A 21,755-nucleotide genomic window follows, 5' to 3' on the forward strand; every position below is an offset into this window, starting at 1 on the left:
CGAAGACAAGGATACCCAGTGCTTCTTTTTTTTTTTCCTGCCACAGCAGGCCTTTGAAGTACCATTGGGAAAATAGATTTCACTAGTGTAGATAACTGATTAAATACACTTCACTATTCGTGAACAAGGAATTACAGAATTCCATCTGTGCATCAAAGGGCGAATCCTATAACCCAAAGCCCATGGAAAAAAGTATTATTTTTCTTAGCATCCTCCTGCATTAACTAGTCTAGCATATAATGTTGTAGTAACTTTGTACAGTAATTTGTCTATTGAAACACTTAGATTTTGTATGAATACACTGTCAGTTAATTTTATTTATTTTTTGTTACAGGAGCTAGAGTTAATGCCAAAGACAGCAAGTGGTTGACTCCCTTACACAGAGCTGTTGCATCATGTAGTGAGGTATGAAATAAACACGTTTTTTCTTTTTTCTAAAGATGAGTTTATGTAAAATAAAATACAGCATCTCAGACAACTTTCTATTTCTTATTCAGTTTTCTTAGAGTGAAACTACTGAAAATGCTTAGAGAGCCCAGGATGTTTGCAACAGATTTTTTAAAATTTAACAGGAAAAAAAAAGGGGGGGGGCATAACTTCATAATTCCAATTGTAGAATAGAGAGAGGTTCTGAACAGGAAAAAAAATTGCAAAAATAACATGCTCTTAGAAATGTTCATTAAAAGAATCTAGAATAAGTACAGGTAGTTTGTTTTTATTATTTTAATACAAAAGGAAACCAGAAATTCTTGTACATGGAAATAGTAAATCATGAGTGCCATTCCCATGACGGAGAATATTTCTGAATTCAGAACATAAAGTCCATGATTCCTTTGGGGTGAGATAACCAAAGTGGTTCAGTATAAGGGAAAAATACTCTAGAAACTAAATAGGGTTTGTTTTCACCTATACAGCACAATTTTTTTTTTTCATTTTTTAATAGGCAAGCATTTCTACAGTTTCTTTATTGAAAACATTGAAGCTAGCAGCTGTAAGCGTTTTAACATACATAAAGTATTTAGTTTGGGCTTGTAGGTTTAAGTTTCATCTGAAACATTCAAATGTACAGAGTAGAGCAGAGCAAGCTGCTAATAAAATTCTGACATTTTGTTTCATCAGAAAATCAAGGTTTTTGAAGCATGTATCAATATGTTGCTAAATATAGAAATATCGTAGGAAGAAAAATTAAGAGGTGCATTTATATCATTGTTCAGGTATCGTATTCTCTGAGTTTCAAACTGTCATTAACTGGAATTTTAAATCTGTGAAGTTGTCATAAAATTAGCTCAGTAAAAATGCTGAAGGTTAGGATTGACATGTATTGTTGCTAGAGTCATGTGGGAGAATTTCACAGAACCTGACTACGCAGAGTACTGTACCTGAGTCATATCAGTACTATTATTGTTTTATTTTTATTAGAGAGAGAGGGGATGAAATGAGATTGTTTTGGTTTTGCAGAGTCTCAGGCATCAGACTTTGGATCTAAAACCGTCCATTTTAGATTTTGCTTTTGGGCCAAATAGTAGCATTTAGCCACTAACCTAAGTAGGTAGTAATGTGGAGGTCTTGTCCCATAAGGAACTTGGGCACAATTCTTCTATGAATGGCTTGGTGCATAGGCTAAACTATCCTTTAGGGTAAAGCAATATGCTCCCCTGAGAGAGCCTCACTGAAGCAGCAGTCCCTGCACTCTCCTGAGATTTGGGACTATAGTTGTTTCTGCCCCTTGTGTGGGGGGGATGGGATGCTCGTTGCGTGCTTTCTCCTTCCTTTCCTCCTCTTCTGTGAATACCCTCACTAGGATCTGTCACAATTTGGCTAATGATTTTTTGAATCTATGGAACATTTTACTTTTAAAAAGTTTCCTCTGCTCAGTTATCACTCCTAAAATAAGAATATTATTTTCTCATTTGTATAAGTCTTTCCTTGCTTCTAGGGCTATGAGTATAATAAAATGAAAACTGTAAATCACATTAGTATGTCATTAACATAACCTTAGCATATAAGAACTTGCAGTGAACTGGTTTTATTGTGGCAAAACTATATATAAATCTGGAGATTGGGACATATCCTTCCCCAAACTTCAAAGGGCACCACTTCTCTACCACAAAATGGACCAGCCCAGGGGTCTGCCCCGTAGGACCTTTTTAACTTCTACAGCTACTCTTCCCCCCCATCACCCCTTCTCCCCACAAAGAACTGGACGCCAGTAGGACTTCATTTTGACCCAACCCCCATGTGCCTTAGATACGCAAAAAGCTTCAACTAGTACGCTGTGAAGCAGTCTGTTTCTATAGCAACACAGGTCACCTGGTGCTCATTTCTTTGCAGTGGTTCCTCACTGAATATAGTCCAACTTAAGTCCTCTGTCCTGATATTCAAAGCCTTCCATGGGCTTGTCTTAGCTACCTCCCTCTGTGACCATGACCTCCTATAACCACAACATTGTATCGAAACAATGAATCTGTCAGCCAACTCTGGGAGGGTGTGTGGGAGACAGTGACTGGATCTAAACTATGGAATTTGCTCCTGCAAGAGATAAGTGACCACAGAACTAATTACTTTTAAATGCAAAACTTATTTATTCTTCGTTTTCCCTAGAGTTTCAGATGTGTATGAGTAACATTGCTCTATAATTTGAGACACCTGCAATATTTAGCCTCAGTAGAATGTTTTAAGTTCAGAGTAGTAACCTTCTTATTTTTGCACTCTTTTTGCATTTGACTAAAGAAACAATCAGAACAATTAATAAATTGTAGAAAACTTAGTGGACTTAATGAAAAAATGAAGTATTGCATCTACATCTTAATATTTGTATTGACAAGCTGTTTTCTTTTTTGTGTGATTGTGTGCATATGTTATTAACAGGATTGTGTTTGGTTTTACTTTCTGTAGGAATGTAAAAGGAATGGTATAAAAGTTTGCAGTTTAAACTTGATTTTTATAAAGGGGAATGAAACTTCTTACTTACCAAATTACCGTGATATAGAACTCTAAAACAGGATTGTCACTTTGGCACCATTAAAAATTATATTCCTTTTGCCGCCGATGTCTGTTTAAATTGATAGTATTATAAACAGGCACATCTGTAAAAAGTATGGTTATTAAACTCTCCATCTATAATATACCATTTTCAGCTATTTTTATTCTTTGAAAAAAGGTGTCTAACAATTGGTAGTAATATATTTTAAGTACAGTAGTGCCTCACTAATGCACGCTAATAGAGGGAGTCCTGAGCATTATTGATCTTGTGATGGGGAATTCCACCAGTGTCAAATGCCAATTGTAAGTTCCTTAGCTGTGTTTGGGGGATCTATAACCATCCCAGAATCTTGCTGGGCTTGAGAATAAACTCATAACCTGAAAATACATGTGAATGCAGTTTATCAAAGTGTGAATTAGTGAGATTCTGTTGTACTTTACATGGAGTTGCTAAGTATATTCTTTTAGTTCTTTAGTAATGTAATTTATTTTATTGCAAATATTTTCAGGATGCTGTTCAGGTGTTGTTAAAGCATTCAGCAGATGTCAATGCCCGTGACAAAAACTGGCAGACACCCCTACATATAGCAGCTGCAAATAAAGCTGTTAAATGTGCTGAAGCTTTGGTGCCTCTTCTAAGTAATGTAAATGTGTCAGATCGAGCAGGTAGAACAGCATTACATCATGCAGCCTTCAGTGGACATGTTGAGGTATGGATTATTTTCCAGATCTTGTTTCTTAGCCCTTTTGCCTCCCACCAAAGCTCTGATTATTTATTTGCATGCTTGTACATGATCTGGTAATGGTAAAATGTACACTAAAGTACATTTACAGCATTTACATCCCCATACTAAAGCCTTGAAGAATACTGTTTCAGTGGTGAGGTATGGCCTTATTAGTAGCCTGTAGGAACGCTTTTTCTAGTTTCTGCATTCCCCCAGAAAAAATCAACAACCTTTTATTTATAGTCTGGGTTCTGCTGAGATGTATAAACTTAAATTGTAAATTAATTTCAAGTGATTGAAGCCATAGTGTAATTGATCCACTTTCAGCAGTTTGTATGGAAATGAAAGGTTTTTAATATGTAAATTTGTAGGGTGATTAAATGCATAGATTTTTAACTAACTTTTTTAGTTTTAATAAACAGTATGTATGTAGTAGATACAGTACATGTAGTATGCCATGGTTGTTTAAACAGTTGCATAAAATAGGTAATCTAAAATATTTTGGTTTTCACTTGATATATAATTTAGAGGATCCTATGATCACAACATTGTCAACAGTGTGGGCAGTCAGCATGCTTAAATGCACAAAATATCAGAAGCGATGTAAATGGAATGGTGGTTTTAAAGGATTTAAAAACTTGGTTTCATTTCATCCAAGATTTATTCTTCGCTTTCATTATTATGCCACATTCTGTGCATAGTTTTATATTCTGAGCAGAGGTATTTTACTTATTTTTCTTTCTTCACCCTAGATGGTGAGTTTGTTATTGTCTAGAGGTGCCAATATTAATGCATTTGACAAGAAAGACAGACGAGCTATACATTGGGGAGCATATATGGGTATGTACTCTTTTGCAACTGATTCTCTGTGCATTAGGGAGAAAGTCAGTCACTTCATTTTATTGAACTTATATACTTTAATTTCTAGGCAAAAGCGTTTAGTCAAGGTTGCTTAGTAGGTGATTACGGGGAAGGTATCTATACATCTCATATAACATTTGTAATAGGATACAGCAAACTGTCTTTTTTTATGAATGCTTTTGTGGCAGAAAAAAATGACATGCTAATTTATTTTGAGAAATGAAAGGAAAACAGTTTTTCCCCTAAACACTAACTTTTTGGTTTAATGTGGATTCCTGATTGAAAATTTGTCCACTAATGCCACAAGGCTATTAAGAGGAAAGATTGGCGTACGAGGAAACTGAATAGAGATAAATATAATTCTCCATTACTTATAGATGGTGGTTATAGAGTCACAGAAATGTGACTGGAAGGGACTGTGAGAAGTCATCAGGTCCAGCCCACTGTACTGAGGCAGAATCAAGTGAACCTAGACTTTACCTGACAGGTGTTGTCCAACCTGTTCTTAAAAATACAACCTCCCTTGGATGACTATTCCAGAATTTCACTACCCTTATAATTAAAAACCTTTTTCCTAATATCTATCCTAAATCTCCCTTCTGCAGATTAGGCCCATTCCTACTTGTTCTCCCTTCAGTGGACATGGAGAAAGATTGATTACTGTCCTCTTTAGAACAGCCCTTAACATATTTGAAGACTGTGACAGGTCGCCAGTCAGGTTTTTTTTCTCAAGAGTAAACATGCCCAGTTTTTAACCTTTCCTCATAGGTCAGGTTTTCTAAACCTTTTACCATTTTTATTGCTCTCCACCAAGCTCTCTCCAGTTTATCCACATCTTTACTAAAGTGTGCCACCCTCAATTGGACATCTTAATCCATCTGAGGCCTCACCTGTGCCAAGTAGAGCAGGAGAGTTGCCTCCTGTGTCTTACTTAAGACACTCCTGTTAATACACACCAGAAAGAGATTGGCTTTTTTTGCAACTGCATCACATTGTTCCATTCAATTTGTGATGTGCTGTAATTCCCAGATCCTTTTCAGCAATTCCAGTGTATAGTCAGTTATTCTCTATTTTGTGTATGTACATTTAATTTTTTCCTTAAGTGTAACAGTTTACATTTCTCTTTATTGAATTTCATTTTGTTGATTTCTGACCAATTCTCTGTTTTGTCAAGACCATTTTGCATTTTAATCCTGTTCTCCAAGTGCTTGCATTCCCTCCCAGCTTGGCATCATCCACAGATTTTATAAGCATGCTCTCCAGTCCACTATCCAAATCATTAATGAAAAAATTGATAGTACTGGACCTGCAACTGACCTCTGTGGGATCTCCAATTTGACAGATAACCATTGATAACTACTCTTTAAATATGGTCTTTCAATCAGTTGTGTACCCACCTTATAGTAATTTAATCTAGGCCACATTTTCCTAGTTTGCTTATGAGAATGTCATGTGGGACTATGTCAAAAGCCTTACTAAAAATATGAAGTTTTCTAGTAAAGTATCAGAAGCTGACTCAAAAAGGAGAAATAATAGACTTTAAGATAGGTATATTTCTGATTCGCTCCCTGCTTGGGTTTTGTTTTGTTTAATAGGGAAATGGACCAAGAATAAGACTTCAAATTATTGCACTTCCAGGATTTCAGCCTCTTTTTCCCAATCATTGTCTTGCCTCTGACGATGAAGTTGTCCACAATGGGTTGGTTATCACGTCCTAATGATACAGGCTTCCTTTATGTAGACTTCCTTCCATTAGTCTTTTATGTAGAACTTTGCTGTTTATAATAAGTATGGGAATTCTTTTCTTCAGCTTGTCTGTAGTCATGGTTCCTCACCTCCAGCTTCATTCAAGAAGTGCAAAGATTAAAAGAAAAGCAGATAAGGGCTTTTAGTTCCAATACTCTGACAGAAGCCTCTTAGCCGTGGCTAAATAACTCAGTTGTACTTCTAAATAAGTCATAAGCAGCTACTGATGTACTTTTCAGTAACAACCAGTTTTCTTTGACTTCTGAGCATATCTTTTTTTCAGTGTCTTTTCTACCTGTGGCATCTGTGCTTACAAAATACTTTCTCTTGACATCACAAAAAGTTGTAATTACTTAGGACTTGACACCAGCTGTAATTGCTTTCAGTTCTCCTTTCTTTTATCTCAGCAGGGCTGTATTGGTTCTCACTGAAGAATTTATGGTAGTGGCCACAGCTCCGAAACAGTAACAGATATCTATTTCCAGGAAATTGGCTAGAAGCAGGTGTCATTTCAAAATGTAAATTATGTGATAAACATATTAAGTCAGCATTAATCAATCTGAGTTTAATTATCAATTGCAGGAAAAAGTTAATTGATGCCATTCCATAGTCTTGACTATTCAGTGGTGCAGTTTGACTTTCAAAAATAATAGTTTATCCGACACAGGAGAGAAGAATGAAAATAGAAAAATTTATATTATGTTCTCTGCAAGCACAGAAATTAATCAGAGGAGATATAAAACCAAGATCCATTTGTAATCATTAGAGATCGCATAGCACTCTGGAGTAGTAGTTTTGCATTAATATGCTGAACAAATTCTATTCTGGGTAGTTTACATTTTGTCTAACTATGTTTCCCTACTCCCAGTTATTCCTAAACATTTGTGTAGTGTTCTATAGCTCTGTTAGTGGCAGTTGCTCTTCTTCATAGATATAAATGATTATTGTATGCTGTACATACTTTTTTTTAGTGAATCTAAAAACTATGGAAAATGCTTTGAAATCAGTTTAGATTGTGCATTTATATAGCACCTTTTAAAAAAATAGACTGAAATCTCTTCAGGACAGGATTTGTGGAGGGTTTTGGGGGAGAGATTTGTGGGGGGAAGGAAAATCTTACTCAGCTATTTTGGATCATTTGCAATGAGATATTACAATTACATTGTCTTGGTACCATGATCTGGACAAACTGGAGAAATGGTCTAAGTAAATAGGATGAAATTCAATAAAGACAAATGCAAAGTACTCCATTTAGGAAGGAACAATCAGTTGCACACATACAAAATGGGAAATGACTGCCTAGGAAGGAGTACTGTGGAAAGGGATCTGGGGGTCATAGTGGACCACAAGCTAAATATGAGTCAACAGTGTAACACTGTTAGTGTTACATACATAGTACTCACTGTTGCTCAAAAAAAAAAAAAAGAAGAAGAAGCAAACATCATTCTGGGATGTATTAGCAGGAGTGTTGTAAGCAAGACATGAGAAGTAATTCTTTCACTCTACTCCGTGCACATTAGGCCTCAGCTGGAGTATTGTGCCCAGTTCTGGGTGCCACATTTCAGGAAAGATGTGGACAAATTGGAGGAAGTCCAGAGAAGAGCAACAAAAATGATTAAAGGTCTAGAAAACATGACCTATGAGGGAAGGTTGGAAAAATTGGGTTTGTTTAGTCTGGAAAAGAGAAGACTGAGAGGGGACATGCTAGCAGTTTTCAAGTATATAAAAGATGGAGGGAGAAGAATTGTTGTTAACCTCTGAGGATAGGACAAGAAGCAATGGGCTTAAATTGCAGCAAGGGGAGGTTTAGGTTGGACATTAGGAAAAACTTCCTAGCTGTCACGGTGGTTAAACATTGGAATAAATTGCTTAGGGAGGTTGTGGAATCTCCATCATTGGAGATTTTTAAGAGCAGGTTAGACAAATACCTGTCAGGAATAGTCTAGATAATACTTAGTCCTGCCATGAGTGCAGGGGACTAGACTAGATGACCTCTTGAGATCCCTTTCAGTCCTATGATTCTATATCTTAATACAGAATTAACTATATTAAGCAGTATATTTTATAATGACTTATATTGTTTAATCATTAACATTTCTGTTTTTCAAAATTATTTAAACACAACCTTCATGTGTTTTTATTTTTAACAATTCTTAACTTTTTTGTGGTGGGAGGGGAACTAAATACTTTCTAATGTGGGGGAATTAAAAGTCTCAGGAGAATAGAAAGAAATAAAAGCCAAGGGGAGTGGAGGTGAAGGGCAAAATCATTGTTGGTCAGTGCCTCTGTAGTGCACTGATGCGTAGATCATGGAGCTGATTTTATCCCATCTTGTGCCACTACATTTAATATAAGAACATGTTCCTACTCTTTCCGGCTTGTCTTGTGCATCATTTTTACAGCTTTCATAAAGAAGGATTCTTCAATATCATTGTCCCAATAGAACCTTTGAATTGCAGTTAATAATGGGAAGCTGTATGACTGGTGAACAAGTTTACCTTAGTTATTGCACAAAGCATAAAACTTTGATATGGCAACTTCACTGAGTAAAACAGAGTGAGGTTTAGAACTGTGTTGGTGCCTGACTAACTTGAAGATTAGTGGATTATTGATGAATAATATGGATTATGCCATAGACACTTCAAACATTTTAACTCTTTGGTCTTTGTTCATATCAATTGGTTGTGATAGTAGGGATAATAGCATAGATCTAGATAATTTGCCCCATTTTCAGTATTAGTACTTACTACATATGTACCAGGACAGATTGCTGCTTGGACAGATGTCCATCATGTATGTCAGTAGGACAGACATTTAACATAGTGTCTGAGGAGGTGTTCATTTTTTGCCTTAGGTCAAGCTTGTGCTGATATAGGTATAGCAAAGATTATATTGAAGTAGTAACCTTAGGAACTACTTCTATTCAAAAACAAGTAATGTAATGAGCCCTGAGAGAAGTTGTAGAGGAAGAGCAAAGTTGTGCTTATTGATTTTTGCTGAGAAGTACAGTTTAGCTTATTTTTCAGCTGTGATTCAAAAATGCTTTCATTTAAAGGATTAATGTGTTATGAACACATTTAAAAAAACCCCAAAACACTAGCAGTAGTTTGCATAGAGCAGGGGTTCTCAAACTTTATGCACCGCGACCCCCTTCTGACAACAAAAATTACTACACAACCTAAGGAGGGGGAACTGAAGCCTGAGCCTGCCCAAGACCCGCCGCCCCAGGTGGGGGAACCAAAGTCAGAGCCCCACCACCCTGGGTTGAGGGGCCAAAGCCCAAGGGCTTCAGCCCTAGGCAGGGGGCCTGTAACCTGAGCCCCGCTGCCGAGGGCGAAAGCCCTCGGGCTTTGGCCTCAGGCCCCAGCAAGTCTAAGTCAGCCCTGGCAACCCCATTAAAATGGGGTCATGAGCCATTTTGGGGTCCCAACCCACAGTTTAAGAACCACTGGCATAGAGAAAACAGAGCCTTTGACTGCTTCTGCAGAAAGGTTAGGTGATCATGCTGCTGTCAGCAGGGAAAGGAATTGATTCTTGGCACTGTTCCTAGATGGAGACTGCACTGGCTCTAGTCCCTTGCCTGCCAGTCATGGCTATGGAAGCAAGTGATCACTCCCTGTATCATTCACAACTCCATTCTTTGTATCTCAGTTTTCTTCTTCCCAGTGAAGCTAGAATTATGGTATCAACCTGCCATCTTCAGTCTAGTTTCTTAAGCCTTGTGTAGACTAGAAAAAGTGTTTAATATTTTGGGGTGTTTTTTGTTTGTTTTTAATTAAGTTAGGTTCCTTGAGTTAGTTAACTCCATTGGAAACATCACTTAAACTGCATCCATGCTAGGTGCTAACATCTCTAAAATTGTATTTGCTGATCGAAGTCTAACATGATTTTAAAGATATTAAACTGCATATATGTTAAATGCTAAGTAATGTTTTAAATGGGGTTAAAAATTGATTTTACCCCCCACCCCCTTTACTACTCTAGATAAGGCCTTAGAGGAGTAAAACTTCCCCTGTCTGTTACTGCAGAAGCATTGTTAGCCCAAGCCTGTGCTAAGGTACTGTTTGCTCTTTCAGTGTTGCTTTTATTTGCAGAGTGTTTTGTCAGGACAGTATTCCCAAATCCTGACTTGAAACAGAAAGTGGAGACAGGAGCTGGAAACAGGGAAAATACAATTTTCAAATTGTTTACTCAAACTATTAATAATAATAATAATAATTGGGGGGTTTCATGGTACGTATGTTTCTGTTTAAATATAAAGAAGTCAGAATAGGTATATGCCCAATAAATGAAACTCCTAAATTTGTATGGGTGGATTGAGGAAAAGTTGTTAAATAACTTTATAAAGCACTGCAAGTATGTTTGGTGCTGAGGTCTGTAAAGTCTTTTGTAGTTTACAAAATAGAAAATGCATATTTGAAAAAAAAAATACTTAAATAATTGGTCACCTGATAGATCAGGATGGTTGTAAAAGTGATCTAGTCAAGAATATCTGGATTTCTTGTCCTAGAAATTGCTTCACTTATACAAGTAAGAATATTAATAATCCACATTGCAGAAATCTGTGCTTGAAGCCTGTTTTAAATTAGTCTTTCATCAGTGAAATCGGTATTGGAGCCATCCAGAACTAGTGTAAAATATGTACATCATGCTGGGAAATCCATACTCCTAGTGCCAAAGAGTAAAACGGAACAAGATCACAGACTTTCTTCTGTAGGGGGGAGACTTATGGTAGCTAGAATGTTGCTGACACCAGTGAATTAAGCAGTGTTAATACCATTACTCATAGTTTGAAGCCATGCTGACATCAGACTTCAACTATTGCTAATCACTTCAGCCAAGAGGTTGTTGTGTGTGACTGTTATTGATCCAGTGTTCTTAGAGATAAAACTAATATTTAAGATCTGATTTATCCTGCCTGCAGTAGTAGTTTTGAGGGAATGAAATTCAGTGCTTGAGATGCCACAGCTATGTATGGACAAGCATTATCAGGGTTGTAATGAGGTACATTTTCTGGTGTGTGCTCACCCAGCTGGAAAAACAAATGCTTTCTCTTGTTCAGCTAAGCTAAATTCTATCTACCAATTTTAGCACATGCTACTTTTATAGACTTGTAATAGGATACTTTATCCCTGGAGCATATCACTTGTCTAATTTCCATTTTTAAAATAGATTTGTAGACAACAGAGGGGGAGGTATAAAATTAACTCCTTACATTTTTTTAAAGAAATCTCTGTGTGTATGTTCATATACAGTGGACCTGATTCTCACTTAAGCTATGTCTATACTATAGCTTATGTCGGCATAATTTATGTCGCTCAAGGGGATGAATAAAACACCCTCCTAAGCAACATAAGTTACACCGACATAAATGCAGTTATAACAACCTAACTCCCAGTGTAGACAGCGCAATGTCAACAGGAGGGCGTCTCTCATCAACATAGCTACCGCCTCTCGGGGAGGTGGATTGCCGTCCTGTGCCAATGGAAGAAGCCTTTCCATCAGCATAGGTAGTGTCTTCAGTGAAGCGCTACAGCGGCGCAGATGCATTGGTGCAGCTGTTTAACCATAGACAAGCCTTTTTTTAAAAAAATGACTTAGGGAATTAGGAGCGTATGTCCCTTTGATTTTCAGTGAGACTTAGGCTTATGAATTCTTAATTTACTTTTGAAAATGGATCTTGCGTTTCTAAATTCCTTTGGGTAAAGTTTTCAAAAAATAACATATCTGTAAAGGAAAAATTAATTTTTTTATATTACAAAGTCTAGAAATGTTTTCTTAAAAAAGAGACTTATCTTTCTGCTTGTTTCTACTTTAGAAACTTCAGAAATATGAAGTCTTTTCACGATTCGTGCAGGAGGCCTTAAGAAATTAAATGGAAGTTTTCTCAGTCCTCAGTTTGAAAGAGCAAGGTTTTGAGCTTTTCTTTCAAATCTTTGACAGAAGTTTGAGTTAGATAGGTATTAAATCAGATAAGCAAACAGTTTTAAATAGCTTACTAAAAATCCCTTCCCCTCTCAGTTGGATTTGAGAGCTAATGGGCTGACGTAAGGTTTTAAGTCCTCCAAAAAATCCTTCAGCAACAACAGAAGACAGGATCTGATATTTTTTATATAAAACAAAGTCAAGGCTAGAGAGATTGTTTGGAGTAGGAGGAAATACATGGACAAAATATTTCAGACTGCCTTTATAAATCATAAGGAAATGAGATGGGGAAAGAATATGGTTCTCTGCTTCTTTTAAATGAGGAGAGTCTATAGTGCATTTTTCACCTTTAAAAGTTGATCAAGTGCAGCTAATAATAAATTGATATTATTTCTCTCAGAGTCAGAGCACAATTGATAAATCAAGTTATTTCTTAATATTTATTTTTCTTTTATTTGCCCAGGTCACATTGAAGTTGTGAAATTACTTGTGACCCATGGAGCTGAAGTGACATGCAAAGACAAGAAATCATATACACCCCTACATGCTGCAGCATCTAGTGGAATGATCAGTGTAGTCAAATATCTTCTAGATCTTGGAGTTGATGTAAGTAAACATGTAGCCAAAGGCAAATGACATAGGAAAAATCTAAACTATTACTGATCAGGAATATAGTGGTGCAGAGAATGCTCCTTTCTTCATGCCCAAGAATAATGGTGGTAGAGTACTTCACTCATTTATTTATTGGTTACAGAACTTCACTCCCTAGGCTTAAGTTTCTTCTATAGATTTTCACTTAAAGGTAAACTTGTCCTTAAATGGTTTCATTATCTTCCAGGAGGGAAGGAGTGATCCTATGTTTAAGGCACTGGACTGGGACTCAGGAGATTGGAGTTCTGTTGCAAGCTCTGACGTACACTTTTTCTGTGACATTGAGGAAGTCACTTAATCTCTTGTTTCAGTTCCCCATCTGTAAAGCGGGGATAAAACTTCCCTATCTCACAGGAGTTTTGAGGGTAAATCATTAATGATTGTGAGGTACTCTTATACCACAGTGGTGATGGTCATATAAGTACCTAGTTTTAAAAATATATTAACAAAAATATTGTCAGTATTTTTGAGATGATAAAAAATAAATTTATTAAAGAGAATTGTAGGCCTATTGGAGTTCTACCTTTTGAATCATCTTGCAATCTTGCACAGAGTGACCATTGCTTCTGAAGTTGTAGTTTGAAAACTAGGATGTTTCTTTGTATAATGTAATATGGAGCTCAATTTGCACATTCATGCAGTATTAACTTCTCATATCTTAGGAGCTAAAACAAATATTTCCAAACTTGGTGCCTAAAATTGGGCACCTAAATCCATAGTTAGGCACCTTAATATGTGGCCTGATTTTCATAAGTATTTGGCACCCAAAATTCCTACTAAATTCAGTTGGCCCCGCAGGCATTCAGTTCCATGGAACAACAGACCATTTATTTAGATGACTAGATCTAGGCACCTAAGTCTCTACATTTAATTACTCCTGGGGGGATTCTGCACCCCAAAATTAAAAATTCTGCGTACAATATTTTAAATTCTGCATATTTTATTGGTCAAAATAACAATATCACATCAGTTTGCTATTTTAGTAATGTATTTCAAAAATACTATTTTTTTTTACTATTAATATATATAATTTATACTATTAATTACCGCTGTTGGCCCCGGGCAGCTGGGCTCCGGCTATCTCAAATTCTGCATGAAAAAATAAAATTCTGCACAGAACATTAATTCTGTGCAAATTCTGCATTGTGCAATGGTGCAGAATTCCATCAGGAATAAAATTTTAGTTTTAAGTTCCTAATGTTCATTTTGGGAGAGCAGCTCTGCTGTTTAAATACTCAACCCTCCTCTGTGAGGTTCTTGTCCATTAAAAGGAATCTGCAAAAATAATTTGCAAACGATAGAACATTTTTCACTTGTAACTGGAGTTGTCAGAGCACATTGCCCCTGCAGACCAACACTCACCTACTTTTCTGCTTTGTTTTTCTAGATTATTACTATGTATTTGGAACTGGCAGTAAGGGAATTGAGGGAGGTGGAGTCATTGGCACTTGTCTGTCAGTAATGTGATAACTTTTGAGCACTGCATCCGCTCAATTCCAAAATTTCAGGGAATATTTTAGGCATCAATGAACAAACCCTATTGATTTTGGTGAAAATTGGAAAAAACAAAAGAGGGAAATGGGGGCACGTGGAGCCATTTGCATTCACCTAGCACACCCAGCAGTTCAGCCACTTCTGTAATTGTCTGTAGATTAAAGAGCTGATTGATGGTAGCCATTAACATGTTCCAGCATAATGTATGGACTAGGGGTATTCACGGAGCCCTGGCATGGGGGATGAGTTGGTGGCACACAGAACCCTTGCCGGGGTTGGGGGAGAATGGATGACCCTGGCAGTGGAGAGAATGAGGGACATTGGTATGGGAGAAAGGGATGGATAGAGATGCACACAGAGACCCTGGCATGTGGCAGAAGAGTGAATGGGGCAAGGAGAGCACAGGGGTCCTTGCTTGGGGTTGGAATTGAGAGACCCTAGTATTGGGGGAAGAAACGCTGAGGGCACACCGCCTCTCGCATGAAAGATAGGTTGCAGAGAGCTCTGAAATAGAAGGTGATGGGAGTGTGGCACACAGGCAGCATGAGGAAGGGCTAAGGAATGCGAGGAGCCTCTCTTGCGTGCAGTGGGATGTGCCTACAAAAGCAAGAAAGTGTGCGACCTTCTATATTGTACAATCTTGATGATTAGATCAAGGGAAGAGTATGTATGTGCCACCGGTGTCTCTGCATTATAGGAGCTTTGGGGGCTCATACAATCAAGGTACATGATCCCAACAATGTGGACTTGTTGTGATAATAAACTTAGAGAATTCTATTTACAAGTGGCAGAATACCTTCCTTTCCCACAACCACTACCAAACACTTCAATTATCTCCTCTCAGAGAGGCTGAAAAGTATTCCATTCTAAAGTTTTTTGGTCAAGGAAATCCAGTCCAGAACACATTTAATGTACTGTTTTGTGATATTCCAGAATGCAATGAAGACATCCTGCATAACAACAAAAGATGTTCTTTTGTACCTAGTTAAATACTGTTGCATGATGGCATAAAAGAAGTGTGGTAGAATTTCACAGGATCTTACTAATTGTCTTGTTTTTTTCCCCATTAGATGAATGAACCAAATGCCTACGGAAATACTCCGCTTCATGTAGCTTGCTACAATGGACAAGATGTTGTAGTAAATGAACTTATAGACTGTGGTGCTAATGTAAATCAGATGAATGAGAGAGGTTTTACACCTTTGCACTTTGCTGCTGCATCAACACATGGAGCATTGTGTTTAGAACTTTTGGTCTGTAATGGAGCAGATGTAAATATGAAGGTAAGGAAATTAATCTAAAGGTGGATTCAATAAGTTGTGACATACGATACATCTATGTCTTTATATCAGATATTATAATTTAAATTACAAGGTTAATATATTTTTATTACAATAGCACCTATATACCCATCAGGATTGTGGAACCTTGTTGTGCTAGGGGTTCTACAGACAACGAGTAAATGACAGTCCTTGCCCCCAAAGACCTTACAATCTAATTTAAGATGAAATGCAAATAATGGGTATACAGTCTGAAGGAATAAGGGGGAAAAGATGAGGGAGACAATGAAAGAACATGCATTTAGATGGGCCCACTAAATAAGATAAATGTCAGAAGTCCATATTGGCCATTATCTGTTAGAAGTGTCCCATATGCATAACAGTAAAAGCCGGTTTTGAGAAGAAATTTTTAAAGAGGTTAGTAGTTTTACAGAATATTTCTGAGAGTGCTCCATAAATAAGAACCAGTGTGGAAGAAATCACACAACCGTTTGTGGGAGAAATATACACAGGCAAACGAGGCTGGCATCTTTAGTAGAGCGGTGAAGGGCAACAGAAGATTCTAGAGTCAATAAATAGGGAGGGGTTGAGTTGTGAAGGGCCTTAAAGGTAAGGAACCAAAACTTTTACTTGATGCAGTGCAGACCTAGCCAGTCGAAGGACTCAGATTGCTGGCTGACATGGTCAGGATATTAGTGGCCCCAAATGGACTGAGAGAAAAAATGTACTCATGGCCATAATTCCATGGCTGTAGGACTTGCCATAGAATCCACCTCTGTTGAAAATATTTCCTTTAACTTATAAAATTTAAATTTGTAACCCTTATGGTTGCAAAAATAAGTTTGAATATAGAAAAATGCTGTGAGGTCTTCCTAAGTTTCCAAACTAAGAGCCCTGAAACAGCTGTCAGAGAGAGGTGGGAACTGCCCTATTTTAGTATGAGGTGCACTCAAGTCTGATGATGACAGTTGTCCTCATAAACATTCAGGTAATGTGCCTGTCCATTGTTGTTGGTGTGTGGATGGCTATTAAGGTAGAGACAAGGGGAAATTGGTTTTTTTTTTAATGGAACTTAGAGTTCAAATGTCATAAACACCCCCCCCCCCCCACCTCCCCCCGCAAAGTCTGGTTATCTCTGCTCCTGCCCACAAATGGGAGGAACTAGAGAGATACATCCCGCCAAAAACAGCAACTACCTCCAAAATCCTGTGCTGCCTCCCATGCCTTTCCAGATGCCGAAAGCGCTAATTGGTCCCATTCCTTGCTACCAAAATGTCTAGCATGAGGACTAAGGGGAGCAGGTTCTATGGAGCAGCAAGAAGTGGCTTATTGATAGATACACCAGAGGTCTTCTCGGTTAGCTACAGGCTCTGATGTCTGGCTGGAGGACATCTGATCCACACAAGTTTCCAGATTTATTTTAAATAAATTAGGTTAACAAAAGCCATAAAAATAAATGTATGAGCAAATTATATTAAAATAATTTGGGAAGCTAGCAGATCCTGGTCAGCTATCAACTCCAAGAATAACCTGGCACACTCAATCTCAAAGCCAGCTGATATTTATATTTCAGCCAAATGGGTGCTATAGGAAGAGTCAGATCATTCCCAGGTTGAAAACCAATATTTAAACTACTATTCTTATGCCCAATATCTCTTTCTCTCCACCCTCCTAAACATAGGGTTCATCTTTGAGTGATGGTACCTATTGTATTCCACTGGGGGTTTACTCATGTGCACCATGCACCCAGAGTTGGAGAGTTTGAAAGTAGTGTCTGTTAGTCTGTGCATGTGCCTCGGCTTGCCTTGTGCTTCTGTCCAAGGCAATAAAGGGCGGGAAGGACCGACTGTGTCTCCAGTTCCTTCTCACCACTGCAAGGTCCAGGTCGGAACCTTCATCGTCCTCTTCTGATGCAATTGTAAAAAGCATAGTTGTAAATAGTTTTAGCAGTTTTAACTGTAGTTTTACTAGTTTTATTTCTTTCCCGGTTTTAGTAATTAATAGTTTTAATGTTAGTTTAGAGTAGACTTTAGGGACTTCTCCACTGCCCCATACCCCGTGCAGATACTGGATTATGCCCAGAACTCCAGGCTACAAACTCTGCGCCTCCTGTATGCGATCTTTCTTGATCAGCGGTGACCTCCAACACTGCCTCTGCTGCCTGGGAGAAGCTCACATCACAGCTAATTCAGCGAGGCGTGTGCCTCCCACGACTATGTCCGACTCCAGTGCCAGCAGAACCACCCCCGCTGACCCGATAGCATGGCTTATTTGGGAGATTAGGATGCAATCCCATAAGCATGGGACTAAATCTTCCTGAAAATCCAAGGAAATCAACATTCCCTCCAGCAGTTCGGCCCAAGACAGTGGAATGCATTCTAAGTCCCACAGGTACAAGAAGATGATCCATTAACAATGGGATCCAGCAGTTCCAAGCAATGAACAGTTGGTACCGCCATCTCCAGCACTCCAAAAACACAAGACTCTTCTGTGCTGGGGAAGGACCTCAGCACTGGTACGATGACGGGAAAAGAGAGCGTGCCCCTCACACCAAGGAGATCCAGATCCTTGGCTGCATCCCAGAACTTTGTTGCTTTGCTCGATCCATTTGCAGGGAAGGGTATATATGAGCTTACAAGAGAAGTTTAAGGGCCTAATCTCTTTTACACTGGTATAAATGCAGTGTAATTGCATTAAAATTAATGGAAATACTATGCGTTTATATTGATGTAACTAAGATTGGTATTTCTCTTCTGCTTTGCCGATGGTTATTTAATTAAAATGGGAATTCTTTTTTTTTAGATACGCTTTTGCAGGGAAGGAGGGAGATTGACTTTGTAGTAGCTTTACTTTGCAGAGGTGGTTGTAGTAGTGTTAACTTTTCAGTAATAGAGTATTCCAGTTCTGCTCAGTCAATTCTGGTTTTCAGATATTGAGTAGGATGGTTGTTCCCTGTTTTAGGGACAAATACCCACTTTATATTCCTTGTTTTCGCGAAGGATTATTCCTTTAGTTAAAATAGCAGGATTTTATATTGTTGTGGTTTTTGTTTCTTTAGACTACTCTTATTCAGTAGAGTTTATTGTAAAACTTTTCAGCAATATGTATAGAGGATTTCAGTTGTGCTCAATTTTTTATTTTTAAATATAATCTTGATTTTTCGCTTTTAATGCTAAAGTTCAAAATATTTGTACAGTTTTTGGCAACTGTCATAAAAATACAATATTCTGTTTATAATCACAAATATATTACTTTGTAAGTTTAGATTCTACTGTAATTCTTTCCACTGTCATCTACGTGATTTTTAGAGATGTAGAGGGGGCATAGGTGGGCATCTGGGATAGGTGGAAGATGCATGTGTGCATATGCTGTGAACCTTGATCACTGAGTGTTCTGGAGACTTTGAAATGTTCACTCCATTCTTGTTGGCTTCACCTCTGGGAGGAAAGCATACAACAGATTAGTGAGCTAGCAGAAAGTCTGGACTTTTGATATGTTTCCCCCTTCATCCATTTTCCATAGGAGGGGGGAAATATTGGTTGTTTTGGCAGGTACAGAATTGTCACTATCCATACAGTAATTTAGATCTTTAAATCCTAGCGACTACGGCTCAACACTATTCCTTTCCTGCAACATTCAGTCTAAAAAGAGTATAGCAAAGTCAAATAACGATTTTGCATGTGTAGAAGTATATTATGGGATGTATATGGGAAACTATAAATTGTATTTGAACTAGTATCAGCTGGATTCTTGAAAAGAAATGGTCTCAGTGGTCTGAGTAGACTGGATATATCTAATTTTAAGTGAAGCCAAGTTTAAGCGTGGATGGTTGACCACTTGAGAATACCTAGTGTTCCAGGCTTGTTGTTGCTGTGTAATAACAATGGCTTCTCCTAGATATTTTTGTGTTTTGGAAAAAAAATAAGTATTTTATAGACATATATTGCCTGATAGTACGTTATACAAGAGACTTGTATTTTAATCTTCTATTATCTCACTTCATTGAGCTTCAGTGAATGCAACCAAATAACAATTAGCCTACAGCTATTTTACCGTGGGCTATGATCATGTCAGATGTCATAAGCTTAGCGAGGGCAGGCTTGATCGGTACTTAGATGGAAGACTTCCAAGGAATAAAGGAAATATTTGAAAGGCTCATATTTTTGGTGCAGTGGAGTGAAGCTGCTGTTCATTGTCTAGGGAATTTGTTCTTGTAGTTCTGTGTATACTTCTTGCCAACTTATTTATTTTAGAATACTTTATATATTAAAAAAAAACAAAAAACCCAAAACTCTTGGAGGGAGTATAATATTCCTAAAATCTTACCTACATGTTCTGGTTCTGAATTTAATTGCACACCATCAAAATATTTAGTGGGGAGGTTCCCTCAGCAAGTTCAACTTTGTCCCCTTGCAATAGGGAATTTTGTGTTAATTAACTGCATACAGTAGAATGAATACGTTGTGTATGTGCACCTACGGGAATAGAAAATGGTATAATTTTATATGGTAATATGATGGTTGCAAATTAGTGTCACATTGCCTAGTATTTTGTGTGTGTGTTTAACTTTTTTTTGTGTGCATTTAGGTTTTTCATTAACCTGTAATGCACTAACTATGGACTAAATTTCATAGGAGAGACAGTTTATGAATGCATTTAGATAGTGCTTTTAAAAACTAGAATCCCCTCCGTGTTAAAGTTGACCTAATTTCAGGGTACCTTTTTTGGGTGAGTGGTTAAGTGGGTGAGTGTGCTTTTCATGTGTGTGTCAAATGTGCAGTACCCTCTGTGGTTGAATAAAAAGAAAAGGAGTACTTGTGGCACCTTACAGCTCACTTCATCGGATGCATTCGATGTTGTAGCTCACGAAAGTTTATGCTCAAATAAATTCGTTCGTCCCTAAGGTGCCACAAGTACTCCTTTTTGCAAATACAGACTAACCCGGCTGCTACTCTGAAACCTGTGGTTGAATAATTCGCCTTAAGGATTATTTGTGGTTTGTGATGAATTACTTATGAGTTTCATTTTAAAGTAACATCAAAGAAACAGATTAATATTTTAATGTCAGTCTTCTAACACTTTGTAATGTTCTATATAATAAGGTTCTCGTATTCAGACTGAATACAAGTCACTTCTTTAAAAGAAGCTTTATTTTTTTGGCTTTAGATTTAAGGAGGAAGTAAATGTTAGTTCTTGGTGCTAAGACTGTCTGCTGCCACTATTCTCTTGATTGTCCTAAAGGCATAATTCTGAGTGAGTGTGCATCATTGAGTTGTCAATAGAGCTAGAGAAGGGATTAACAAGATAACAGCAGTGTTGAATAGCCTGTAATGTCTCCTGGGTTTGTTACTACTAGCAATTGTTTTATAGTAGTGTGGAGAGGGAATTGATGGTGTTGGTGGGAAAGGATCACTTCTCCTTGCTAATTTTGATAGATAAATGTAGCTGGCTATGGGTTGATAGTTTTTTATTTTTGTTTTATTTCCAGAGTAAAGATGGGAAAACGCCATTGCATATGACAGCAATCCATGGTAGATTTTCAAGATCACAAACCATCATCCAGAATGGTAAAAAGAAAAAAAGTATTTATGTACATATATTGAAATGTTAATGACATTTTCACATTCTTATTTTGCTATGGCCAGTATTTCAGTTAGTGAGGTTTTTATACCCTTATAAGATGCATATAGGCCCTACCCATCTATAGCTTCACTTTAAGGATGGAAAAGCAAGGGTATTTGTATCATTGTCCCTTTTCTACAGCATTGAGTTACAGAAACAGTTTGCCCTCTACAGTAGTGGTTCTCAAACTGTTGTACTGGTGACCCCTTTCATACAGTAAGCCTCCATATGCGACCCCCCCTCCTTATAAATTAAAAACACTTTTTAAATATTTAACACTATTATAAATGCTGGAGGCATAGCAGGGCTTGGGGGTGGAGGCTGACAGCTTGCAACCCCCCACATAAAATCCTCGTGATCCCTTGAAGGGTCACGACCCCCAGTTTGAGAACCTCTGCTCTACAGATGCATGACGAGACCTGCATTTACTTCGCTGTCCATTATACTCCTGATGGAATTCTGCACCACT

The 21,755-nt window shown here is 37.7% G+C and overlaps 1 protein-coding gene across 5 annotated transcripts in view; it reads left to right on the plus strand.

The window, feature by feature from the left end:
• ANKRD28 (ankyrin repeat domain 28) overlaps positions 1-21,755 on the plus strand; it is a 231,293-nt gene that overhangs the window by 137,519 nt on the left and 72,019 nt on the right. For all 5 annotated transcript variants that reach the window (XM_043540995.1, XM_043540994.1, XM_043540996.1 and 2 more), the window contains 6 exons: positions 335-405; positions 3,492-3,692; positions 4,460-4,547; positions 12,703-12,845; positions 15,455-15,667; positions 21,153-21,231. In XM_043540995.1, the coding sequence (XP_043396930.1) occupies positions 335-405; positions 3,492-3,692; positions 4,460-4,547; positions 12,703-12,845; positions 15,455-15,667; positions 21,153-21,231 (795 nt within the window). The remainder of the gene's footprint in view (positions 1-334; positions 406-3,491; positions 3,693-4,459; positions 4,548-12,702; positions 12,846-15,454; positions 15,668-21,152; positions 21,232-21,755) is intronic.

Source organism: Chelonia mydas, chromosome 2 (genome assembly GCF_015237465.2).
Source record: "Chelonia mydas isolate rCheMyd1 chromosome 2, rCheMyd1.pri.v2, whole genome shotgun sequence".
Taxonomy (NCBI): Eukaryota; Metazoa; Chordata; order Testudines; family Cheloniidae; genus Chelonia; species Chelonia mydas.